General features: G+C 39.5%; 1 protein-coding gene across 1 annotated transcript in view; it reads right to left on the reverse strand.

Moving 5' to 3' along the window:
- The window catches only part of AHRR (aryl-hydrocarbon receptor repressor), a 72,629-nt gene extending 54,025 nt beyond the window's left edge, over window positions 1-18,604 (reverse strand). The window contains exons 1-2 of the mRNA XM_021388356.1: window positions 18,538-18,604; window positions 10,625-10,806 (exon numbers count right to left, since the gene is read on the reverse strand). Coding sequence (XP_021244031.1) covers window positions 10,625-10,806; window positions 18,538-18,599 — 244 coding nt within the window. The 5' untranslated portion in view covers window positions 18,600-18,604. The remainder of the gene's footprint in view (window positions 1-10,624; window positions 10,807-18,537) is intronic.

Raw genomic sequence — 21,526 nt, forward strand, 5'->3', positions numbered from 1 at the left:
AGAAACACGTTTCCTCTCAGAAACTGTAATCACTCATGAAACTGAGAACAAGTGTAAATCAAGCCAAAGTTCATGCCTGAGGGAATGCTTTCCTACCTCCCATCCACTGCAGCAACGGTGAGAGCAAAATTATTTTTAGTACCTTCTACCACTGCAATTGCTAGCACCTTCTGGACTGAAAGTACAATCTTTACTATAGTGAAACCCAATCTTGTTTCCATATCCAAAGGAAACTTGGGCTGCAGTAGAAGTGAACTTATACTGGGTTCTTAGTCTTCAACATCAAAACACAATTTAACTCAAGAAAATGAGGTCACGGGAAGCCTGTTCATTATTGTGTTGGATAAAAGAATTTGATCCACAGGAGGCCAGGAGTGTATTTCAATGGCTGGTTCCAGGCTGGGCCAAGGAAGCTCTTAGTTGCAGAGAACAGACTGAGCAAGAACAGTGCTCAGGTAAGATCAAATTTCTGAATACAAAAAAGCACGTATATCAGTCTACTGGTTTAGATGGGCCCATTTGTCATATCCTTGTCATATGCATGTATTTATTTATATCAATGCTATGTGAGATTCACAGTGTGAGCTAACCAAATGGAACCAAGCTTAAAAGCCTATCAAGTCATAGTGGTTAAAAATGACTAACCAAGCTGGAGAAAAATGAAGACCCATGCTTAACAACTCAAACTACGTGGGGGATTTCCCCCTGCACTGGACCAATATAGCAGATGTGGTTTGTGGGAACACCTATAAAACCAGCTATTCTGTGTTTCAGTGACCATGTTGTCTGGTTCTGAGCGTATTTCTTCTACTGCTAGAAACAGCAGAACTGTTCCAGTGCCAAATGCCCTTATGAGAAATCTCACAGTCAAAGATGCTTCTCCTGTCACTTGTCGTTTTCAGTTTCCTAGTTTTATCATCGGTCTTACCAGTATCAGCAGAAAAACTGAGGCCCACAGGAATATTCACTTAAATAGCATTCAGCAGCAGAAAGGTGATGTAAGATATAGATTCAGAATTACAAAAGGAAGTTCTACACAAACAACTGCAACCTTGTTGTATTTCCTAAAGACGGCACAATGTCTACAGAGTCCAGCCCTCTTTGCGAGATGACTAACACAACCTAACAGCTCTGAGCTTCAGAGGTTTGACAATATAAAAAACCCACAACACATGACACACAGGCACCAAAGGAGTACCAGAAAAGATCTTACAGTTAGTAATAAATAACGTTCTTTATTTGCCATTATACTAAAAAATAGGTATGTAATTTAGAGTGAGCCTGAGAATGTGACATTTAACATACTGTTGCACTAACGGGTCCCTTGATCTTCAAAGGTGACAGGAATTCAAGCAGCTTAAGAGTCCTCTTGATCTTCCTGAATATAGGCTTATTCTGAATTAAATCCTGCTTGAACAATTCAGTCTGCTTCTCCTCCAAAACGTATCTTGTTTGCAGGGAATTAAAGAGAAAGCCAGCTAGCAAGAAGAGGTATTGAAGCCTTCAGACTTATAAAACGGCAAAAAGATGAGATAAGGTCCTCTTCCAAAAGTAAGCAAAAGGTCTCCCAAGGGTCAGAGAGGTCGTCTTCAAGTTATGCAAGAGGACATGTAGTCCAAAGTAGCCTCAGATATTTGTTACACACAATGAATGGTTTTCCCAAGAAATATGGGAAAAAACAAAAGTGAAGCGCTGATATAAGCAACATGTTAGTGTGATGCAACAGAATGGTTTCTCTGGCAATAAAAAATGTCAAAAGATCTACTCAAAATAACCCACCATTTGAAAAAAAGTGGGTTAGGGAGAGTAGTTGTGCAGCTGATTCTTCAGAAATGAGTCCTACTAGGTCTCAGGAATGTATGTGCAGCTAGCCTTCTTAGTGTCTTGACTAGCATTTTAGCTCTTGATTAGATAGTGACTTGCAGAAGTAGGTGGTCTTTCAAAGATTTACTTACGCATCACTTATGCAGCAGAATATGCTTTCCTTTTATCAATTCCCATATCATTATGAAGACGGTAAAATTCTAGAGCAGAAGAGAGTGGAAAATGTCTTTCTTTCATAAAATGTCCCTTCTTGCTGAAATATTCTGAATGTATTGGTTGTTTGAACACGATGACTGAGTGCTACAGTCACTGGAATAACCTTATCAGTTACCCTCCTTGGCCAGGAAGGTTCTTTTTCAGTGCAAGAAGTTAAATACGCTGCCAGAAATAACCTATACAACTTAAATATTATAGAAAATCTAATAAGCTACATCTGTGTACTACAGCAACAGATATCCTAAGGATATTTTGAATGTGTTCAAAAAGTAAAGTCTTTATTTCCCTCGCAGTAAAGAAATCACTCGGGAATTCAGTTTCAGAGGACAGCACTGTAAGTCCTTTAAATCAGTAGAGTGCATCTTTAAAAAACAAACTTGTAAATGTTGAACTATACAAATATGTTGGAGACCTCTTGACACAAGGTATCACATTCAGCCCTAGCTAAGCAGAGAACCATAACTGAAATCCTAGACTTGTAACTCGAAGTATAGATTTCATCAGAAAGTAGAGGCTTATGGATAATCCGAAGGCTCTCATTATTTCTTTAATTTAAATGAAACATGAATCATAATAGGAGAAGACTGGTGGGAGTGAAGACACAGAGTCAAGAAGGCATGATTCCATGATTGCTGTTGTAGGCATTTTATCCTGTTCTCAACACGGCATCTCTTATCACATTTATTTAAATTTCAGGTCTTTTATTCTTTTACTTCTACTGTACCTGTTCTAAATATGTCCAGTACAAACGACGAGAAGTCCAGTGAATGGCCACAGTCCAGAGACTGGAGCATCTCTTGTATGATGAAAGGCTGAGAGACCTGGAATTCTTTGGTGTAGAGAAGGGGAACCTCACGAGGGATCTTATCAGCATGTATAAATGCCTGAAGGGAAGGTGAAGACAGCGGACTGCACTCTTCACCAGTGCCAGGAACAGAGGCAATGGGCACAAACTGGAACACAGGATGTTCCATCTGAACACCGGGAAGCACTTTTGTGCCACGTGGATGACCAAGTACTGTCACAGGCTGCCTAGAAGCTGCAGAGCTCCTTAGAGATCTCCAGAAGCCACCTGGACATGTGCCTGGGCACCCTGTTCTGACTGGCCCTGCTGGAGCAGAGGACCAGATAGATCCAGACAGCCCTGCCAGCCTCAGCCATGCTGTGATTCTGAGACTCAGTATGATTCTACATTTAACAGAATGCTTCAGGCTACTCCAACTGGCTAATAAATGAAAGAAGATTTTTTCCGCAAGAGATGTATTCAGTATAGGTGATAATTTTAGCAATAAATTCAAACTTATGAGCTTAGTTTCAAAACCATTTAAATCTTGTTATGGAAAAATCATCCTTGGTGATACAAAATAAAATCTAAAAAACATATCAGAAGAACAAAACTTGGCAATCCAGACCAAAATAAATCTTTAGCTGAGAGATTTTGGGGAAAAAAAAACACCTCTAGGAGAAACAGAAACAGAAAGGGGGGATAATGGGAAGAAAGTGGAAGCCTGATAATCCCTCTTCTTGCACAGCAGTGGATCTTCAGAAGTGGAGCTTTGGTTCAGCCAAGCAGCACTCATAAAGTACCTACCCATCTCAAGCTTTACTTTTACACAGTCTGAGTGTTACTGGAGTTGCGTACATCTCATCAGAAGTCTATCTGCCAGCTATGGATTGAGGACTGTTGCACTAAGTGTTCACGTGCTACAATAACATAGAGCCTCATGGTCTGCTCTTAGGACAGCCTGATGTAAAGAATCTAATTAATAAACCTAAGGAATCCAAAAAAATGTAGTAAGAAGTAGACAGATATAGGAGGAACAGATGAAAGCTGGAATAGATTGCAAGTAATTGAGGATACTGAAAATCAGGCCAGCTGGGAGGAATTCTTTGTTGCTTTCTTCTTAAAAGGAATAAATCCAATTTCCATTAGAGATAAACATCAGTGGGAATTGGATCACACCAAACACATAAATGAGTAAAAGGAAATGACCTGATAATATAATGTTAAATCAGAAGCAAGACAGAAACCACACAGTATGTGCCAGAACTGGAAAAAAAAAACAAAACCCTTAAAAAAAGATTGAATTGAAAGAGAGAAACAGGTAAGAAGGTGAGAGGGCATCCTGGTGAAAGGGACAAGGAAATCCTACACCCAAGACTCTTACAGCAGCAGATATCCAAAGAACAGCAAAACGAAGGCACCAGCTCTAAAGAAGAAACACTTAAGTACACCTGGAGAACTAGAAGGTAGAATCTCATAGGTCAGATAACTACGAAAAGTAAGAGTTAGAAGGTCTTTCAACAAACTAGCATGTAGGGAATAAGTATGAAGTATCTCAGTGTTAGTGAAGAGTAGGAAATATAATAAAAGACTGTATTAAAATCCTGAGTTCTTCAAGGACTAGAAGCTCATAAAATATATTCAAAAAATGAATAAAACAGAGCATGACTGTGTAAGAAGAAAAACAGAAAAGCCAACGCCTGAAAGCCAAAAAAGGAGAGGTTATAAAAAAGCATGCTGGAAGTTCTTAAGTGATACAAAAAGACTGGGAAGAGATTTCTGCTACTCAGAACTAGATAATCAGATGCTGCTCAGTTGTAGATAATGCACAGGAAGATGTGTTTACTGCCTTTTTTGCTTCCATTGCTAAAGGTGAAGCAGATACTGCTAGTATGAGCAACAAGATTAGCACTTCAGGCACATGGATGAGTTTAGTGTTTGCAAGTTGATCGTGTCTAGCAAAATTCATTGCAGCACGTTCTGTAAATGAGTAAAGCATTCTCAGAACTGTTAGCTGTAAATCTATGAGAAATCATAGAATCAGCAAGGTTGGAAAAGACCTACAAGATCATCCAGTCCAACCATCCACCTACCACCAATAACCTCACTAAACCATGTCTCTCAATGCCACATCTAAACGTTTCTTGAACGCCTCCAGGGACGGTGACTCAACCACCTCCCTGGGCAGCCACCTCCCTGGGCAGCCCATTCCAGCACCTGACCACTCTCTCAGAAAAGTAGTAGTTGATGTGATCATGATAAAAAGGGGTATTTAGAAAGACTAGAAGAGGATAAACATGGTGCTTATCTTTAGGAAGCACGGGAAGAGGGAAGCAAAGAATAGTAGAGCCACTACAATCCCTAGTAAAGCCAAGCTTCAATCCCTAGAAAAACACTAGAAAAACATATCCAACAACCTATTAGTGAAAGCTTGCAAAAAGTAGAAAAAGTAGAAAAAAACAATAGATATTACATATCTTCACAACTTCAAAACGCCAATTCCTACTGCACACAGTATCTTCATAAGTAAACTGAAGAATCTTGTTGTAAAGAGGGCCAAGCTTACTTAAGAAAGCATAATCTGAGGAAGGTTATCCATCGTTTGCTGCAGTATGGTAGGATGCATTTTTCATGATGTCCCAGACTAATTTTGAAAAAAAGATAAAAGCAGAGCAACAAAAATGATTAAATAAAATGTACCTCTTGAGGGAAAAAAAAAAGAAAACAGAAAGAGGGATCATGGCAGCATGGCAGGGCTGTTTTTCTGGAGAAGAAAAAAATTGTGAGAAACATAAGACACCTTCATGGGTTATAAAAACAGAACCATGAAAAAGGGAACAAATTGCTCTTTTAAGAAAAAAGAGGGCTCAACTGCAGTGGGAGATCCAGACTGCTGGGGATCACTGAGATTGCAGATTCGTAAAAACATTACACAAATGTCCCTCAGACACAGTTCATTCTTCACTGAGGAAAGTCTCTTCCAGGCCTATTTCCTAAAATCTGAAATTTTACACGGAAGCAGATGAACTAACATTACAGACAAATTTCTCACAGCCTATTACAATTCAGTTTAAAATCCATGTATTACTTCAAAATAAGGGAGGTCAAATGAAATGTCTCTATTTTTTATTGTCAGTAATCTTGTACAGATTCGGTTTACAATTTGAATGCAAAATTTAGCAAAACTTTGAATACTTTTATTCTCAAAGTTAATTCAGGACTCTACATTCCTTATTTAGTCATCAGTAAATCTGTCAATTTTTATATTTCACGATGAAACAAAGTCTAGAAGTAAGTAAACACAAAGAAGGCAGCGAATTCTGGATGAAAATGAACACCGAAAGACAAAATAATGCCACAAGGGAGATGCTGAGACGCCACTGTTTTTGTCTGTGTGTGCACATTTATCTGTTAGCATATGTGTATGTGCATATCAACAGGCAAAACACATGCATAAAATGTCCAGATGGACAAAATAAGGTAAACTACTGGATTAAATTACTGTTTATCTAAGTTATGCAGCAAACAATTTAAAATGTCCCCACTTCTTCAATACCCAAAGAATCATTCCTATTAAGGTCCATACTTTTGCCATCTAAGACTGCACTCAGCAATGTTAGCTATCATTTGTTAGGAATGCTTATGGTTTGAAGTATTAACTAAAGTTTTTTACAATAAGGGTAGGGAGGCACTGGCACAGGTTGCCCAGAGAGGTGGTGGAAGCCCTGTCCCTGGAGACACTCCAAGGTCAGACAGGACAGGACTCTGACCACCCTAATGTTGCTGTAGGTGTCCTCTCACTGCAGGGTGTCCCCAGCTCACTGCAGGGGAGTTGAACTAGATGACCTTTAATGATCCTTTCCAACTCAAATGATTATATGATTCTAATGAATGGCACGTTGAAGGAAAGTTTGAGTGGAATACCGACATAAGATTAGTTACACTAATAAGTGAAAAAAGCATATATTAAATTCCAGTTTTAACTCACAGAATCATAGAATGATTCTAATTACATTCTTACTTTCCCTACTGGTCTACCTACACTGTATTTTCCTTACTCATAAGCTGAAGGTAACTGCCTCTTAGAACAGGCTTCGGGTGCTAAAAGAACAAAGTGCTATTCGTTTTACATTGATTTGCAAAATTAAAAGCTGTATTAGAAGGAAACAATTTAAACAGAGAGCCAATCATGAAGTGGAACAAGACCATCATTTTTCCATCACTGGAAAATTTGAGAAATAAGAGCTACTGAAGGGTTTATTGTCAAGAGTGGTAAAGGAAGGCAGAATACATCTAACCAGGATGGAATATGGCCAAGCCAGAGGTCCAGTGAGCTCAAGTGGTCACAGCCATTAAGTGCCACTCCATTCCCACAGCAACTCCAGCCAAGACAAATTTTTGTCAGGCCAATGACCAGCAGAGCTTCCTGTAGCTGCTGATGTCTCTCAGTCTAAGTGCCGGTTCAGATCCATGCTGTCTTATACGAGAGATCTGGTGAGATTGTAAGGTTATGGCTTGAAGCCATTTTGAAGTGCTTATCAGGAAAATGCAAAATGACTACATGTATATAGCTTGGGGGAGTGGGACTATTAATAGTGCCACTGCCAACTGATTACAGAGATCTGAGTACTGTAAGCCAAGAAGACAGAGGAATTGTTCTCAAGCCAAATGAAAATGTTTCTAAGAATGAGAGAGGGAATCCACCGCAGTGACTGTTACATGACTACTAGGAAAATCTGTGTTAAGAACCAGATCTAAATTTTGTAAAGCAGCCAGAATTTTTGCTTGCATAACTTAACTAAGATGAACTGGCTTGAAGTTATTAACCTGTAATAGTCACCAAGAAGAGAATAGATGACTCGTGAATATTTGCTGTCTTCTAATTCCTAATTCTCAGAAAAGCGAAATCAATGTGGTGAGGTCACTCCATGCCCCCCGACTGACTATTATTGATCTCTATAAATTGCAACATTTATGCTGCACACCGAGGATTCCAGCATAGCTACTGAAAGGACACCTAGTGGCAAGTCAATGAGTATGTCTGGAAACTGCTGGGACTGTTGAAGGTGTGTCACAGGAATTGCTGAACTTCTATAGGTTGAACATGCAATGTTGTACATGAACATAAGTGTAAAATAGCTCCTTTCAAGTGTTGGGTTTGTTGTTGTTTTTTTAACTGCAAAAACCATTCTTAGAAACACTTCTTAAAAACATGGAATTCAAGCTTCACTTCAAATTCAAAGAGCAGCATTCTATATGAAAGATGAACATGTCTACGTATCAAATTGTGACTACAATTTTGAATGTCCTCAGTCTCCACTGCACTGATTTTAGGAATATTGGATAGCTGAACAGAACTTCTTACAGATATGTTTTACTGGATACTCGAGCCAAATTTCAACATGCTCATCATGATTTCTCAGGTCTTTCATTGTGCCACTCTAAAATGCCCGAACCAGTTCCCTCTCTTCTTACAGACCATCCTTCTCCCCCTTGATGATGAACAGCCACAGGATATAAATTGTACGTATTTGAGCTAACTTTACTCTTTTTTTCAGTCACTTCTTGCCTGTGTTTATTCCAAACCCCTTTATATGTACTAATGCCCTTGTGACCAGGAGATGCCCACAATAAAAAGCTGTATTCCAGATGGAGTCATGCTGGTCTCATGCAGAGAGGGATTATAACCTTCCTGTTTAGCGACATGTTGCCTCTGGGCAAACAGACTAAAATCCACACTTGGCTTTCTTGTTTATGTCAACATATCATATTACAAGCATGGAACAATTTGCTGACCACTGTCCTTCCTCGATTATTGTTTTTATGTTCTATTTTCCAGGTTACTTTCTTCTGCCGAACACCAGTTCCTTTGGATTAACTGGCCCTGAGTGAATTAGTACAGATTTTCTAAGTCAGTTTTTCCAGAGATATACATATATGGATTTATCCAATTTTATAACATCTCTGCATACCATTGGTCTGTTCTCTATCCTCACAGTGTTTATAACAACTTCCAACTTAGTACCATCCTTAGATTTTAAAAGCCACAAATAAACCATTCCTGCTCCTCTATGCTTTTTCATCACAACAAAGATCCAAGCACTGGGGATAATCTTTGTTTGCTTTTTTAGATGACCTCTTACCAAAGGTTTGGTTAAAAAATCCTGCTCTGCCCCGTTTCTCCACAGCACAACCATGAGAAAGTAGATCACGACACGACACTGAGCCAAGGCTGCAGCTCCTGCTCTTACCAGACATTAGCACCCATTTCTTTTCCAGCTCTCCTTCAAGGGCTCACCTCTACTTCACTCCTGAACCTCCAGCCTGCTCTCTGTCTTAAAATGGCATGTAGTTTCCTTCCTTTACTATAAACAATGCTTTCTGTAACCTTAGTTTCATGATGTAAACATTTAAAAAAAAGAATGAAGGGAACACAAACTATGTGTCCAATTAGGTAATTTGAGGATTAAATTAAATGAAATCTCTTGAAACATGGAACATTTCAGAGCAATGAAATCTGGCATTACTTGTTTTACTTTTATCCCATCACTTTAAAGGAAGAGGACTATCTATCTTAGAAACTCAGGCAGAAAGGCAGTAAAGGCAGCTGAAGATAGCTTCTTCCTTGTGAATCCATGGGAAATGAGAACATGGCTCAAAGGGGCAGTGACGCCCAGGTATGTGTTCAGAGGGAAAGAGAGGCACTCTGTAAACTCCCGGATGACAGAGGCTGGGCAGCCAGCTGCCACCGTTGACATGGGAGGCTCCTGCTATCACTAACATCACCATCTGTAACGTGATGTCAGCTTGCAAAATGTCGTGCAATCTGGCATTATTTTTGTATTAAAATTTAAAAAGAGCAAGAAGCTAAGAAATAAATAACATTCTTCAGTCAAAAAAAAAATAGGGCTCCCTTGTATACACTGTATATAACAAGGAATAGATGAGGAAAGAATAGGAGAGAGTAGCAAATTAAAATAACATAAAAAAAAAAATACTGTTTGTCTCTGCAGTCCACTTTTAAGTTTTGGTTGATAATACTCCACCGAATAGGCTTTTGCTTTCCTTTTATTTAACAAATTTTTGAGAGGATTTTCATTGCTGTATCCCTAATCCAGATTTTGCTCTTGTGAACACTAGAGTAACAGAAGCAATGAAAACTGTCTGCAGATTTGGAAGAATTCTTATTATGTACATCTGAACACGCACATTTGGCTTTCATTGTATGGTGTGCCAGACAGCTACAAAAACAAAGTGCAGCCTATTATAGCTTTAGTCAACACTTAAAATGTTGACTAAAGCTGTAATACGTTAAAACACGTATCCCAAACGAAAGTGATCCTTCTGACCTTTCAAGCAAACTTATTTCCTGTTTGGCTTACAGTAAATACAGGTAGTACTGTCGTTGCTTTACTATCACGTTGTGTTTAAACAGACACTGCAAACATGAACAATAATAGCTTCGAAAAGGGAGCACAACATAGCTACAGGTATTACAACTTTACATCTGCCCCAAGCCTCTTTGCAGCTTTAAGTATTTTACAGTCATGTTTTCCTGTTTCCTATAGTGCACTGAGGAAAGGTGATTGTTATCCCATTATTTGGTAAAAAGCACACAAAAACCATAGGAGGAAATGCACAAAATTTCCAAAGCAGTATCTCATATGCAAAATAAGTATGCTCAATAATAGAGGTTAAATCTTTCTTTTCTTACTTTACCAACAGAACACCACATTTTAATTTTACTCATAAATAAGAGGGAGAGTTTTAAAGGGATACTGCTACCTTCAAGAGACCTACCTTGAAAGAAACTTTTGACTCGTAGGTAGCTGACACTGAGGCGCAGCACAGACAGCTTGTCCAGCTTGGATATTATGTCGGGTGGGAAAGGCAGGAGGCTGGCCAGGTGGTCTAGTTCTGCATTCAGGCGGTCCCTGTGCCTCTTTGAAGGATTTGATTTTTCATTTCCAGCTGCAGGCCTTCTGTGGTGGAGAAGAGAATCACATTTTCGATTACCTGTTCTACCTCCAGGTAGTACAACCATAGACTGAGATGCTTTTTGCCATCAGATGATAGCAGGCGTAGTTAATCAAGCTCCCCTGCAAATTTGTTAAGTTTCTATCCCCTGCTAAAAAGATATTCTGAAATTTACCACTTTGTATTGCACAAAGACACGGACACTGGCCTCTCTTCTCGTATCTGCCCAGTGGAAAACGGATGAAGACATGATATCTCTTAGTCAGGGCCCTCTGACCTTAGAGGAATGGATACTATCTTTGTGTCTTAGAGAACACCAGGAAAAATGATTCCTCATCTGTGTTGTACAAATTAGTGTCAGAACAGTAAAGGAAAATTACCATGACTAATGCATGAATCCATTCAATACCCAGAGTATTCATTCAAAGCATCTCAGTGCCCTCCATTTAATGACTCAGAGTTAACCTGTAGGTCAGGAGATAATTAAGAAAAGAGCCTATCTTCAGATAAGATTAAAAGAATACGGGAAACAACATGAAGAAACATCATTTTGCCAAACTCAAAAATCTTGTGAACATCCTCGAATGTATCCTTCTGTATCACTAATAACAAAGGTAAAAAATTGGTTTATCTCTTAAGAACATTGATACTCCTCTCAAAACATACAGAATAACGTTATTCAGATTTCAAAACTGAACACTCCTACTCCAGCTCCATTATGCACCCCACTGTGGGCCAGATGCCACAGAAAATCTATTGCAAAGATGTGCAAGGTGAAATCTATCAACAGTGAGAAAGGAGGCAGATTAAAGTTGTACTGACAAAACAGTGAATCTCATCACAGAATCATAGAATCATAGAATTGTGGAATCATGGAATCACAGAATCATAGAATGGTTGGGGTTGGAAGGAACCTTAAAGTTGACCCCGTTCCAGCCTTGTGTTGTGGGCAGGGCTGCCCCCCACCAGCTCAGGCTGCCCAGGGCCCCATCCAACCTGGCCTTGAGCACCTCCAGGGTTGGGGCACCCACAGCTTCTCTGGGCAGTCTCTTTTGCACCAATCTTGCAACCTTTTGGGGTGACTGGCACAACGCAAAGAGCAGTCCACGCCAAAGCATCAAGACATTTGTGGCAAGGTTGAGAAGGATGTTATCCGCAGCAGGCAGCCGCTGCTGGGCCCATCAGTGGTCAAGTGCTTTATCCAAAAATAAGCCACTGAGATGTAAACTGCACAAATCCGTCATCTAAGGGTGTATAGCAGCCCAGGGTTGCAGTTGAACTAGATTTGATCAGGGCACTCAGTACTGTGTTTGCTGGTCTCCATCTCACTCTCATAACACCAGTTCAACCTGGTGTTGTAGTACATAGCCACATTCTTCCTGAAGCCCTTTCTCTATAAGAAGAAACATACGGAGAAAGATCAATGGGAAAATGAGGGGAAAAATTATATCAAGTTTGGGAAATTATAGACAAGGAAAATATGTGTGTTTTAGCAGTTTCTGCTTCCACCACTTCGATATTGCTCCAGTGGAGAATCAGAGTACATCAGGTCACTTTTAGCACTTTTCTGCTGCATTTTCACACTTCATACACTGACTATATTTTTCAATTATAATTTTAATTTTGAACAAGTTTGCTCAAAGGGTTAAATAACAACGTAATTTGAATGTTCCCTTTTTATAAATGCAATCAATTTAGCATTGTGAACAGTTAGAAAAAAATATTATGTTTAGGAATTAGTCAAAAAAGATCCATGTCTCATACATGTGATTGCTGACTTGCTTCTACATGAAAACCTCTTAAATCAAATCAGATTTGAAAAAAAATTGCTACCTTCGCAAGTCTTCACTTCAATTTAACACGATAACATCAACAGATATAGAAAGAATGAAAAAATGTTCAAGGCGGGTGTCAGTGAAAACGCAATTCTCACTTTTTCATTCCAAATTATCCAAATTTTTATGTGGCCTTTCAGCCACAACAAGTGGCTTTCAGAGATGTGGAGAAAATTTTACTGATTGGAGATCAATAAATGACTTTTCTCTATGAGAAAGAGCAAACAGCCAACAAATAATGCAATCAACAATGAAGGAACACTCTTTGTATGTAATAGGCACTAATTTTTTTGGAGTAAACCCTAACAGCCATTCTCACAACACCAAAAGGGCGTTTGACCTCTGGAAAGTAAAGACTATAGTTTAGTAGAAATTTAGGAACGTAGGATATTATTACTTGCCCTTTACATCTGAGAAATCAGCCAAAGTAAGGAAGCAATTTAGAACAGAAAAAAAAATTCCAGTAAGAAAAATTAGACTGAGGAGCTCAACATGTAAGAATGTTCAAGACTAATATGGAATAGAAATTGTTAAAGCCTATTTGTCACATAAACTCACAACTGCTCTATATCAGAGATGTATGGCAAATGCATGGGCTGCATCTGTACCAAGCAAAGCATTCATTTTCTGGAAGTTACAGGGAATGGTGTAAAAAGACTGCAAGAGAATGGAGTCTTCCTGAAAACTCAAGGAAATGATTCAGTAAGGGAGTAAATCCAAACAAATGTGAGTTTGATGCAAATGGTAATTAGGTGCCAAGTGGATAGGATTTAAAACAATGCAAGCTCCATGTACAGCTAGCTTAGCTATCCTTCAAGGAAAACAGCAGGCAGGAAGATGCTTCAAGGAGTTGTTTTGAGGCAAAAGGAAATTCTAGCCCTTACTTGGAGCTGAAAGTAGCCATGCTTGTCATGCTTGCATAAAAGCTGATTTTCAAACTATACAAATCAGGTCTTAATAGAGACACAGCACTCACTCCATACCTTTTTTACTTTGCTTTTCATACAATCCTACTACAATAAAGTGGCACTTGTACCTGAAACAGTAAAGCCAACATTTCTTTCTTTGCTTCTTGAACAACACCATCCAAATTCTGCTCTGCAGTAACAGAGATGCATTCCTGCATGGGACCACACAACCAGTCTCTGCTCAGTAGGAAGTGAGTTGGGGAGCTGGCACAGAGGGCATTTTCTGTGTTATTGGTACATAAGACATAGAGCCATTTGTGCTTCAATGCCTCGGTTTGCCCAAGACCCACAGATTGCCACTGCTGTAAACCAGTTTGGTGAGCTTACAGGGGAATTTCCCGCAGTGCAGCTTTGTCTGCAGAGTGCCATGTCTGCTCCTCCTCTCCAAGCCCTACCCACTGCCCACTGAGGCAGCCCAGACCTTCGAACAACAAGTTCACTCTGAAGAAGTTGTCCAAGTATGCTGAAGTGTGAAACCAACTGATGATCTCAGTTGAGAAAATCTAACCATCTAATAGGTCAGGAAGCTTTCAGTAAGAAGAGAAAGGGAAGAGAGACCAAGAAATAGACAGAGCACAAAGCAAATGGTTATCACCAACACACCGACCAGCACCCACAGTAACCGAGCACTGCACAAGAGGGTCCTGGCAGAGCTGAGCCCCAGTGCCAACCACACACATGCAGATGCTGACCATCTCTGTGAGTGAAAAGAACTAAGTGAGAGAAAGCCGTTTAGAAGAAAAGGTACCCTTTTAATGATACGCCTCTGCTGAGCCTTCACAGCAAGGAGAGGAGAAAGCAGAACTTGTGGTCATGAAGACATCACACCGACAGAGAAGATGAGAGGTTGGATAGTGTGAAACCAAGTAAGAGGAAAGGCTGTGCCACAGAGGACCTTGAAATGAGAAGTAAGGAGAGAGCTGCACCTCCTAAGATCTGTGTTTACCCTGGCACTGATACAGTTCTGGCTGAACTGGGCAGTTTGGAGCAGTTATAGATACGCTCAGAGCTAAGGCAGCTGAGTTTGCCTTTAAAGAGCTGTAAAACATTACAAGAAATGTTTTGTGGAGGGAGAGAGTTTTACAGGTTGCCAGGGCTTGAGATGAAGTGGATGAAGCTCTCAAATGGTAACTGACTTGAAGCACTGCCCTAGCATTGCTAGTATGGGTATCGATTTCAGTGCAATACTTTTAGTTTGAGGTTAAAAACAAGATCTCCTTATTTTTCAGATGCTTGAATTACTAGCAAAATATTAGATTTCCACAGGAAACAAACACTTAGTAGAAAATATTTCCTTTACTCAAAACTCGTTTTCTGGATGAAAAACAAATCTGATGGAAAATTTTCAATCACCCTGAGTTCCAGGTGTTTGATCTGATTCCATAAACGCCAAAATCCTTCAGTGCAGACCACATAGAATGGGGCTTGTTTGCAAGCTTTCCGTGGTCAAAGGAAAACAGCTAGGATTTGTTATTTATTTGTATGGGTGAAGGTAGAATTTAAACCTGAAACACTGTCTGAAGAATGACTATCTAGCAAAGATGGTCTCTCCTACTTCTGTGTGGAGAAGACAACAAAATATACTAGCTCTTCCCAGTAATACAAATTTTCTACTCATTTTTTCATAGTCAAATGGTTCTCCTCATTCTCCCACGGAGCTACTTCATGTATTTTCCTCATTGTTCTGTAAAGTTACTCCAGAATACAATTTCCAGTGTCCTATGCCTGCAAAAATGGGGCCCGTCATTCCGTGATATCCCCAGTTAAAAGCCAGCAGCAGGATCACCAGCTGGTTTGACAGTCTGATTGCAAAACGTTAACAGAAGAGCAGAGAGTGGGCTTCCTGGGATGCACAGACGATGGGGAGCCATCAAAGTCCCAGCTGTTCTGCAGAGGGGAGCGCTGAACCTCTGTCTTTTGTGGCCTTTTAAAAGGCCACAAATCCCTAGAGAAATCCACATATCCTGCTCAGATGAGCATTTAGCGCACTTCACAGAATTGGGGTTGGAAGTGACCTCTGGGCGTCATGAAGTCCAACCCCTTGCTAAAGCAGGTTCCCTACAGCAGGTTGCAAAGGTAGGCGTCCAGGTGGGTCTTGAATATCTGCAGGGAAGGAGACTCCTAACCTGTCTGGGCAGTCTGTTCCAGTGCTCTGTTACCCACACAGTAAAGAAGTTCTTCCTTGGATCAGCATGGAACTTCCTGTGCTACAGTTTCTGCTCCGTGCCCCTTGTTCTATTGTTGCACTCCACTGAAAAGAAGCTGGCCCCATCCATTTGACTCCCACACTTCAGATATTCATAAAAAGTATTGACATCCTCTCCCAGCCTTCTCTTCTCTAGACTAAAGAGCCCTAGGTCTCTTAGCCTTTTCTTGTACAGATTAAGAGCTCCAGGCTCTTAGTCATCTTTGTGGTCCCGCTGGACTCTTACCAGGATATCCCTGTCTTTTTTGAACTGGGGAGCCCAGAACTGTCAAAAGAAAGTTAAATTTCTAGAGGATAACAAAGAGACAAATAATAATTTGGACTGGACAAAGAATTCCCATCAACTTATTTTCTCTGAAAAATTACGTTTTCAGGCTGAACAAATACCCCTCCCAGAACAGGTGGCTGTACCCACCATGTTTCATTATCAGAATAAAAGGAAAAAAAAAGTAGAACAAGGCCAAAAAGGAAAATGTGCCATGCTATCAAACAAGACAAAAATGTTATAACAAAAACAGCACAACACGGATTAAAACCATGGTTAAATGTACTGTTCAATAATGTATACCCTTCTAAATTCAAGAAAAACAATTTAAGCCTATATAACAGTAAGGATACCTCATAGTTCTGAAATGTCAATAAAATCTGTAGGACTGAAAGACACAGACCCTGAAAGGAACCTTGGACTCTGTAAAGTCAGTCATGGGCATTTAGAGCCTCTCTAGTGCAGTGTTAGGAAGTCCATGAATGAGGAAAGGCTTACCAGAGACCAAGCCCACAAACAAATACGGTTTGAGGAAGAGACCAGTGTTGCTAGGAAGTGAAAAATCATCCTCAGCAAGCGAGAAGCAATTATCCACAGAAAATAGAGAGCAGTCTCCAGTGTGGGAGCTAAGTATTCTGGTAACTCAAAGCATTTGTTTCCCTTTATTTTAACTAAAACTAAGTTTCTTCATCAAAATTATCTATGTCTGGGTGGGTAGGCATGTTCAGGTACCTGCACCACAGTCTCACAGCAGAGCTATTTTCAAGGTACTTGCTACTTTGATTTTTTTGAAGGCAAAATTCCCTAAAAGGCTCATGAGGACATTTCCATCCTTTGACAGCAAGTGGCTTTCTCAGCCATTGCTTTTATCTAGAAGACATCTCAGAGAGAAACTCTTCTACCTAATGTACACACTCCAAACATGAAGCTTAATGTTTCTCAAAGCAACTCCAACTCTCACTCCCTTCTCATAAAAGTTATGATACATAAACAGTTCTGCACAGAGGTAACTTCATGTACTGGAGCAGTTCCACAGATCATGCAGGAATAAAGAAGCCACATGCACACTTGAACACTAGTGCAAAAATGTCACATACATTTTTGATCTAATATTCAGGTGTTGCAGGAAGAATATTCTTCTTCATTTGTTGTCTTTGTCTGTTGAAATTGTCACCTGTGATATATTTTGCATTAAATATAGACATATATCTTTTTAAGCGGCAACAAGTGGTTCACGTGCAAATATTCTCCAAAATCCAAACAAAATGAACAGATTTCACCCAAGCTTTCAGAGAATCTCCCTTTTGACTTAGACCAAAATATACAATTTTAAGCCAAGCGAGTTATTTTCGGAGCTCTGAGAAAATGCAAATAGAGAAGTCTGTTTTAATTAACTTCTCATCCTTAAATCTCAAAGACCATCAGAGCTAGTTCATAATTTTAACATACTAAAAATGTGCTTCATAACTATGTAATCAAATGTAACACAGAAGATGTCAGACAATTATATCAAAAGACTTTGTTTCAGAGTTGTTTATGACAAAATCCTTTTGCATTTGAGTGATAACAACCTTTTTCCCTGCATTTCAAGTATTTTTTTTTCCTGTTGTGGTTTTTGTTTCTGCTTTGCCTTCACACATACAATTCTTCTCACATTTTTCTTCGAATAAAAGTGATTCCATGGTAAATAGTGGCTTGAAAATGATGCCCTCTTTATGCAAAATGTGAGTCACCAGTTTGCTTTTTCAGTTGGCTGAACTGACCCACTTTCCAGACTTACATGTACTGGATGTAGTGATGCCCCAAGCCAGGCTAAGCCAAGAAAGGGGGAAGGGGGGACATGCCAGCACACTGGTGCCACTCAAAACACAGCTGCCCCAGAGGCTCATTGAGCAGGAGGCAGGGAACAAAGAAACACAGTGGTGGCAGTGACTCCCTCCAGCCAACTGCCCAGCTGACAATTAATCCACCAATATCTTCTGCCTACAAAAAACTGCTGCCCCTATCGCTCCTCACAGCACTATGCTCTGTAGTACGCTGTGGTGCGCACCATAGCTAATGGCCTCCTTCTGGGACATCATCTAGCAATGGGTGAGGACAGTCTGACCCATGTGCAGCATCCTCTCTGGAGTCAAAGAATCACAGAATATATTGAGTTGGAAGGGACCCATAAGAATCACTGAGTCCAGCTTTTGGCTCCACACAGGACCACGCAAAAATCAGACCATATGAGTGAGAGCATTGTATCATAATAACAATTCTGCAAAGTCTTTGGACTAAGAGCAATGGTACAAGATGCTGACTGCAGTCAGCCTCCAGCCTGGGGTTTTGCATCATGGCAAAAGAGCTTAGGTCTCTCCTGGGTCAGCAGAGTATGGGACGACTGGTTTCTTCCTACCTCACTTCTAGCACATACATTTGGAGGGAGGTACAACTGCCTCCTGATCAATATGATACTTAACTGTTTCTGAATGGGTTTCCTCCTTTTCCTCCCAGCATAGAGGCATTCCCCCGGAGGAATCATTGTTTTGATCCTGAAAAAGAAAAGAATAGGTGTCTTAGTTCAGAGGTTTCTGCGTTTCGTACCACTGTACAAAATGACAGCACCAAGAAAGTTCAGCTGAGAAAAATGTCTGTTGCCTGAGTGTGGCATTCAACAACACTAAAAAGAACAGTGGCATTAGTTAAGATAGAAGCTTAAGGCTTATTCCAATTTCCTACCTTAATGCTATTAGAATATTGATGTTTATATTCAATTTTCATTTTTTCAAATTAAGCTTACTATACATGGTATAAAAATACATCCTGTTTACTCGATATGCAAAAATATGTTTTTTTCCCTCTAGGCTCATTTTTAAATTCAGCTAAGCAAATAAGAATGAATAATACTACTCATCATCTTTTGCAGGGAAGATTTCACAGCTTTTTAAATACACAGGAATATTGTATTCTATTACTGAAACTGTGGTAAGTGGGAAGCAATTATTCAAATTAGCATTTGTCCAGGTCCTCACACCCTCATTTTTAAAGACTGCAAGCATATGTGTTGGCAGCTCAAAAAGCAGCACACAGCACTGTGGTTAGCGCTAGGACCATATCCCAGTGCTGATGGAGGTGACAACTTTTAGACAAAACTGTTGCTCTGTTTGGGTATGTCAGACACTGCAAGGCCTAAAACAAGTCTTTGTGTTCAGTCTGTTCAAATCTTTTGGAGTTTAGCCGAACAGCAAAGCCTCTTGGTTTTCTGTCTGAAGGAGCATTTTAGTCTCACTGTACACTGTTCAACAATGGCTGTGCATTGCCTGAGAGATTAATATATCTCAAGAGTATTTGCTGCTTTGTGCAAGATGAGAAATCAAGGGGATCTTCTATTCACTGAATCAAATCCCATGCTATTGAAGATAGCTATGTCATATAAAGCAAATCATAAGCATACTGAACTTCATTTAAAAAACTACTTAGAGGAGTTTTCCTTTTCATTGAAAGACAGCTTTCTGATAACTAAAAACCTTTTGCTTTCCAGATTAAATTTGTTCATGGTCATTTTATGCCCATTTGTTCTTCTGCCAACATTGTCTTTTAGTTTAAATAGCTCTTCCTCCTCCATTGTGTTTACTCATTGGCGTATTTTTAAATATCAGTCACATCTTCAGCAAGCCTTCATTTTTCTATTCTAGGACAACCCAGATTTTTTCATTCCTCCCTCGTGTTACAAACTCCTTATTCTTGCCATCATCTTAGAATCCTTTTTCTTTACCATTTCAATTAATCTGTCCAAAGCCTGAATAAACAGAATCATGTACAGCATATTAAGTCCACCTGTATTTCGTACATATCTACAATACATATACACATATATGTATTAACAAACCACTAGCTCTTCATGGGAACTGTCTCACTTGATATTAGTTTGACAGCATTCTCCTTTTTCATAGCCATTATTAAACTCATGGCTCACAGTCACGCTATGGTCACCCAGCATGCACAGTTCTCTTCCTTCATGCATAACTTCCACCAAATTCATGGACAGTTTATGAAGGAAAATTAAATTTCAGACTGCACGTGCCTGGCCAACTCATTCATACAATTAATCTGCAATTGCTTTTTAATACATGAGAATGGTATACACTTCTGTATTGATGGTGCAAGCAACTAAGGTTACTATTTCACTCCTGGTTTTATATGAAATTCCTTAGTAAAAATAAGATTGTCTACAAACTGAAAAGTTGAGGAACAATGCTGGTAGCTTCCCTCCTGCTCAGTCATCTTCCTTTCAGTGGGTACTGTTGATTCAGTTCCTTCCACCAAACCTTTCAAATCTTGTACTAGTCCTCAGCAACATAGCACCCTTCATTAAAGTCAGATAAATTAGTTCTACTGTAATTCCCTCATCTGAAAATCCAGTTACTTTATTAACAGAAGACTATCAAGATACTTTGTCAATATTATCAAAATCTACATTTCATTTTTACTTCACTACACAACTAACTTTGGCCATTAATTGCTCTTTCCTCTAGAATTTGTTCTAAAGTACTGCACAGTAGAGATAGCAAACAAACAGGTCAGTAGCTGCCCCCTCTTAATTACAGCTGATGCTGGCAACACCAAGTCATTCTCCACTTGGTGCAGTATCAGCTATAGAATTCTTCCGGTACACACAAAACAGTTTGGTTTTCACTAATGCTACAGTAAGTTCATCTAAAATCAGATACGTGAACTGCCTTACCAAGTCTACTAAGGACTGGATGAAATGCAATAACTACTGCTGCAAGTTAGGAAAGTACGTTTATCCAGCAGGCTTTGCTTAGATGAAGCCTTCTTGCCACCTCCAAAGACCTAGTTAGGTTAGGCTTGTTCAAACTCCTACCTTCTGCAACAGTCTAGAGTTGTAATGAGCTTGTGTACCCTGGTGGGTCCTCTGCTACTGTGGGAAGCTGAAATGGTGTGAAGATGCCAAGAGAATTGCTGTAGTTTCTCATGAGACCTTACATTAAAAGATACTTTCTTTATATTGTAATATTGTTACGTTCCTACTCCTACCCATTAGTAATACGAATCTATGACTCATAGTCCATGTTTCAAAACAGTGTCACATGCTAGACTTCCCTTCTCTTGCCTTTATGAGTAAAATTACGAGGAGGAAGACTTGGACACCATAATTCAACTGAAAACTGAAAGTTAATACTTTATTCAATTTTCACAAAGGACAACTTTGTTTTAAAACCCACTCTGGTCTGCTGGTAATATCTGACAGCAACTAGAAATATATTAAAATGACCTCAAGTATATAAACAACTGAAAAATAGGAAATAAATAGCAAACAATATAAACTAGAATTCATGAAGTGTAAAGCATTGGTTGAGAAAGATAAAGGTCCAAAGGAAAACTCACAAGTTGCAAGGCTAAAGAGAGAAGACAGCACAAGTTTTTTGAAGAATGTTATGCATGGAA

Source organism: Numida meleagris, chromosome 2 (assembly GCF_002078875.1).
Source record: "Numida meleagris isolate 19003 breed g44 Domestic line chromosome 2, NumMel1.0, whole genome shotgun sequence".
Classification (NCBI taxonomy): domain Eukaryota; kingdom Metazoa; phylum Chordata; class Aves; order Galliformes; family Numididae; genus Numida; species Numida meleagris.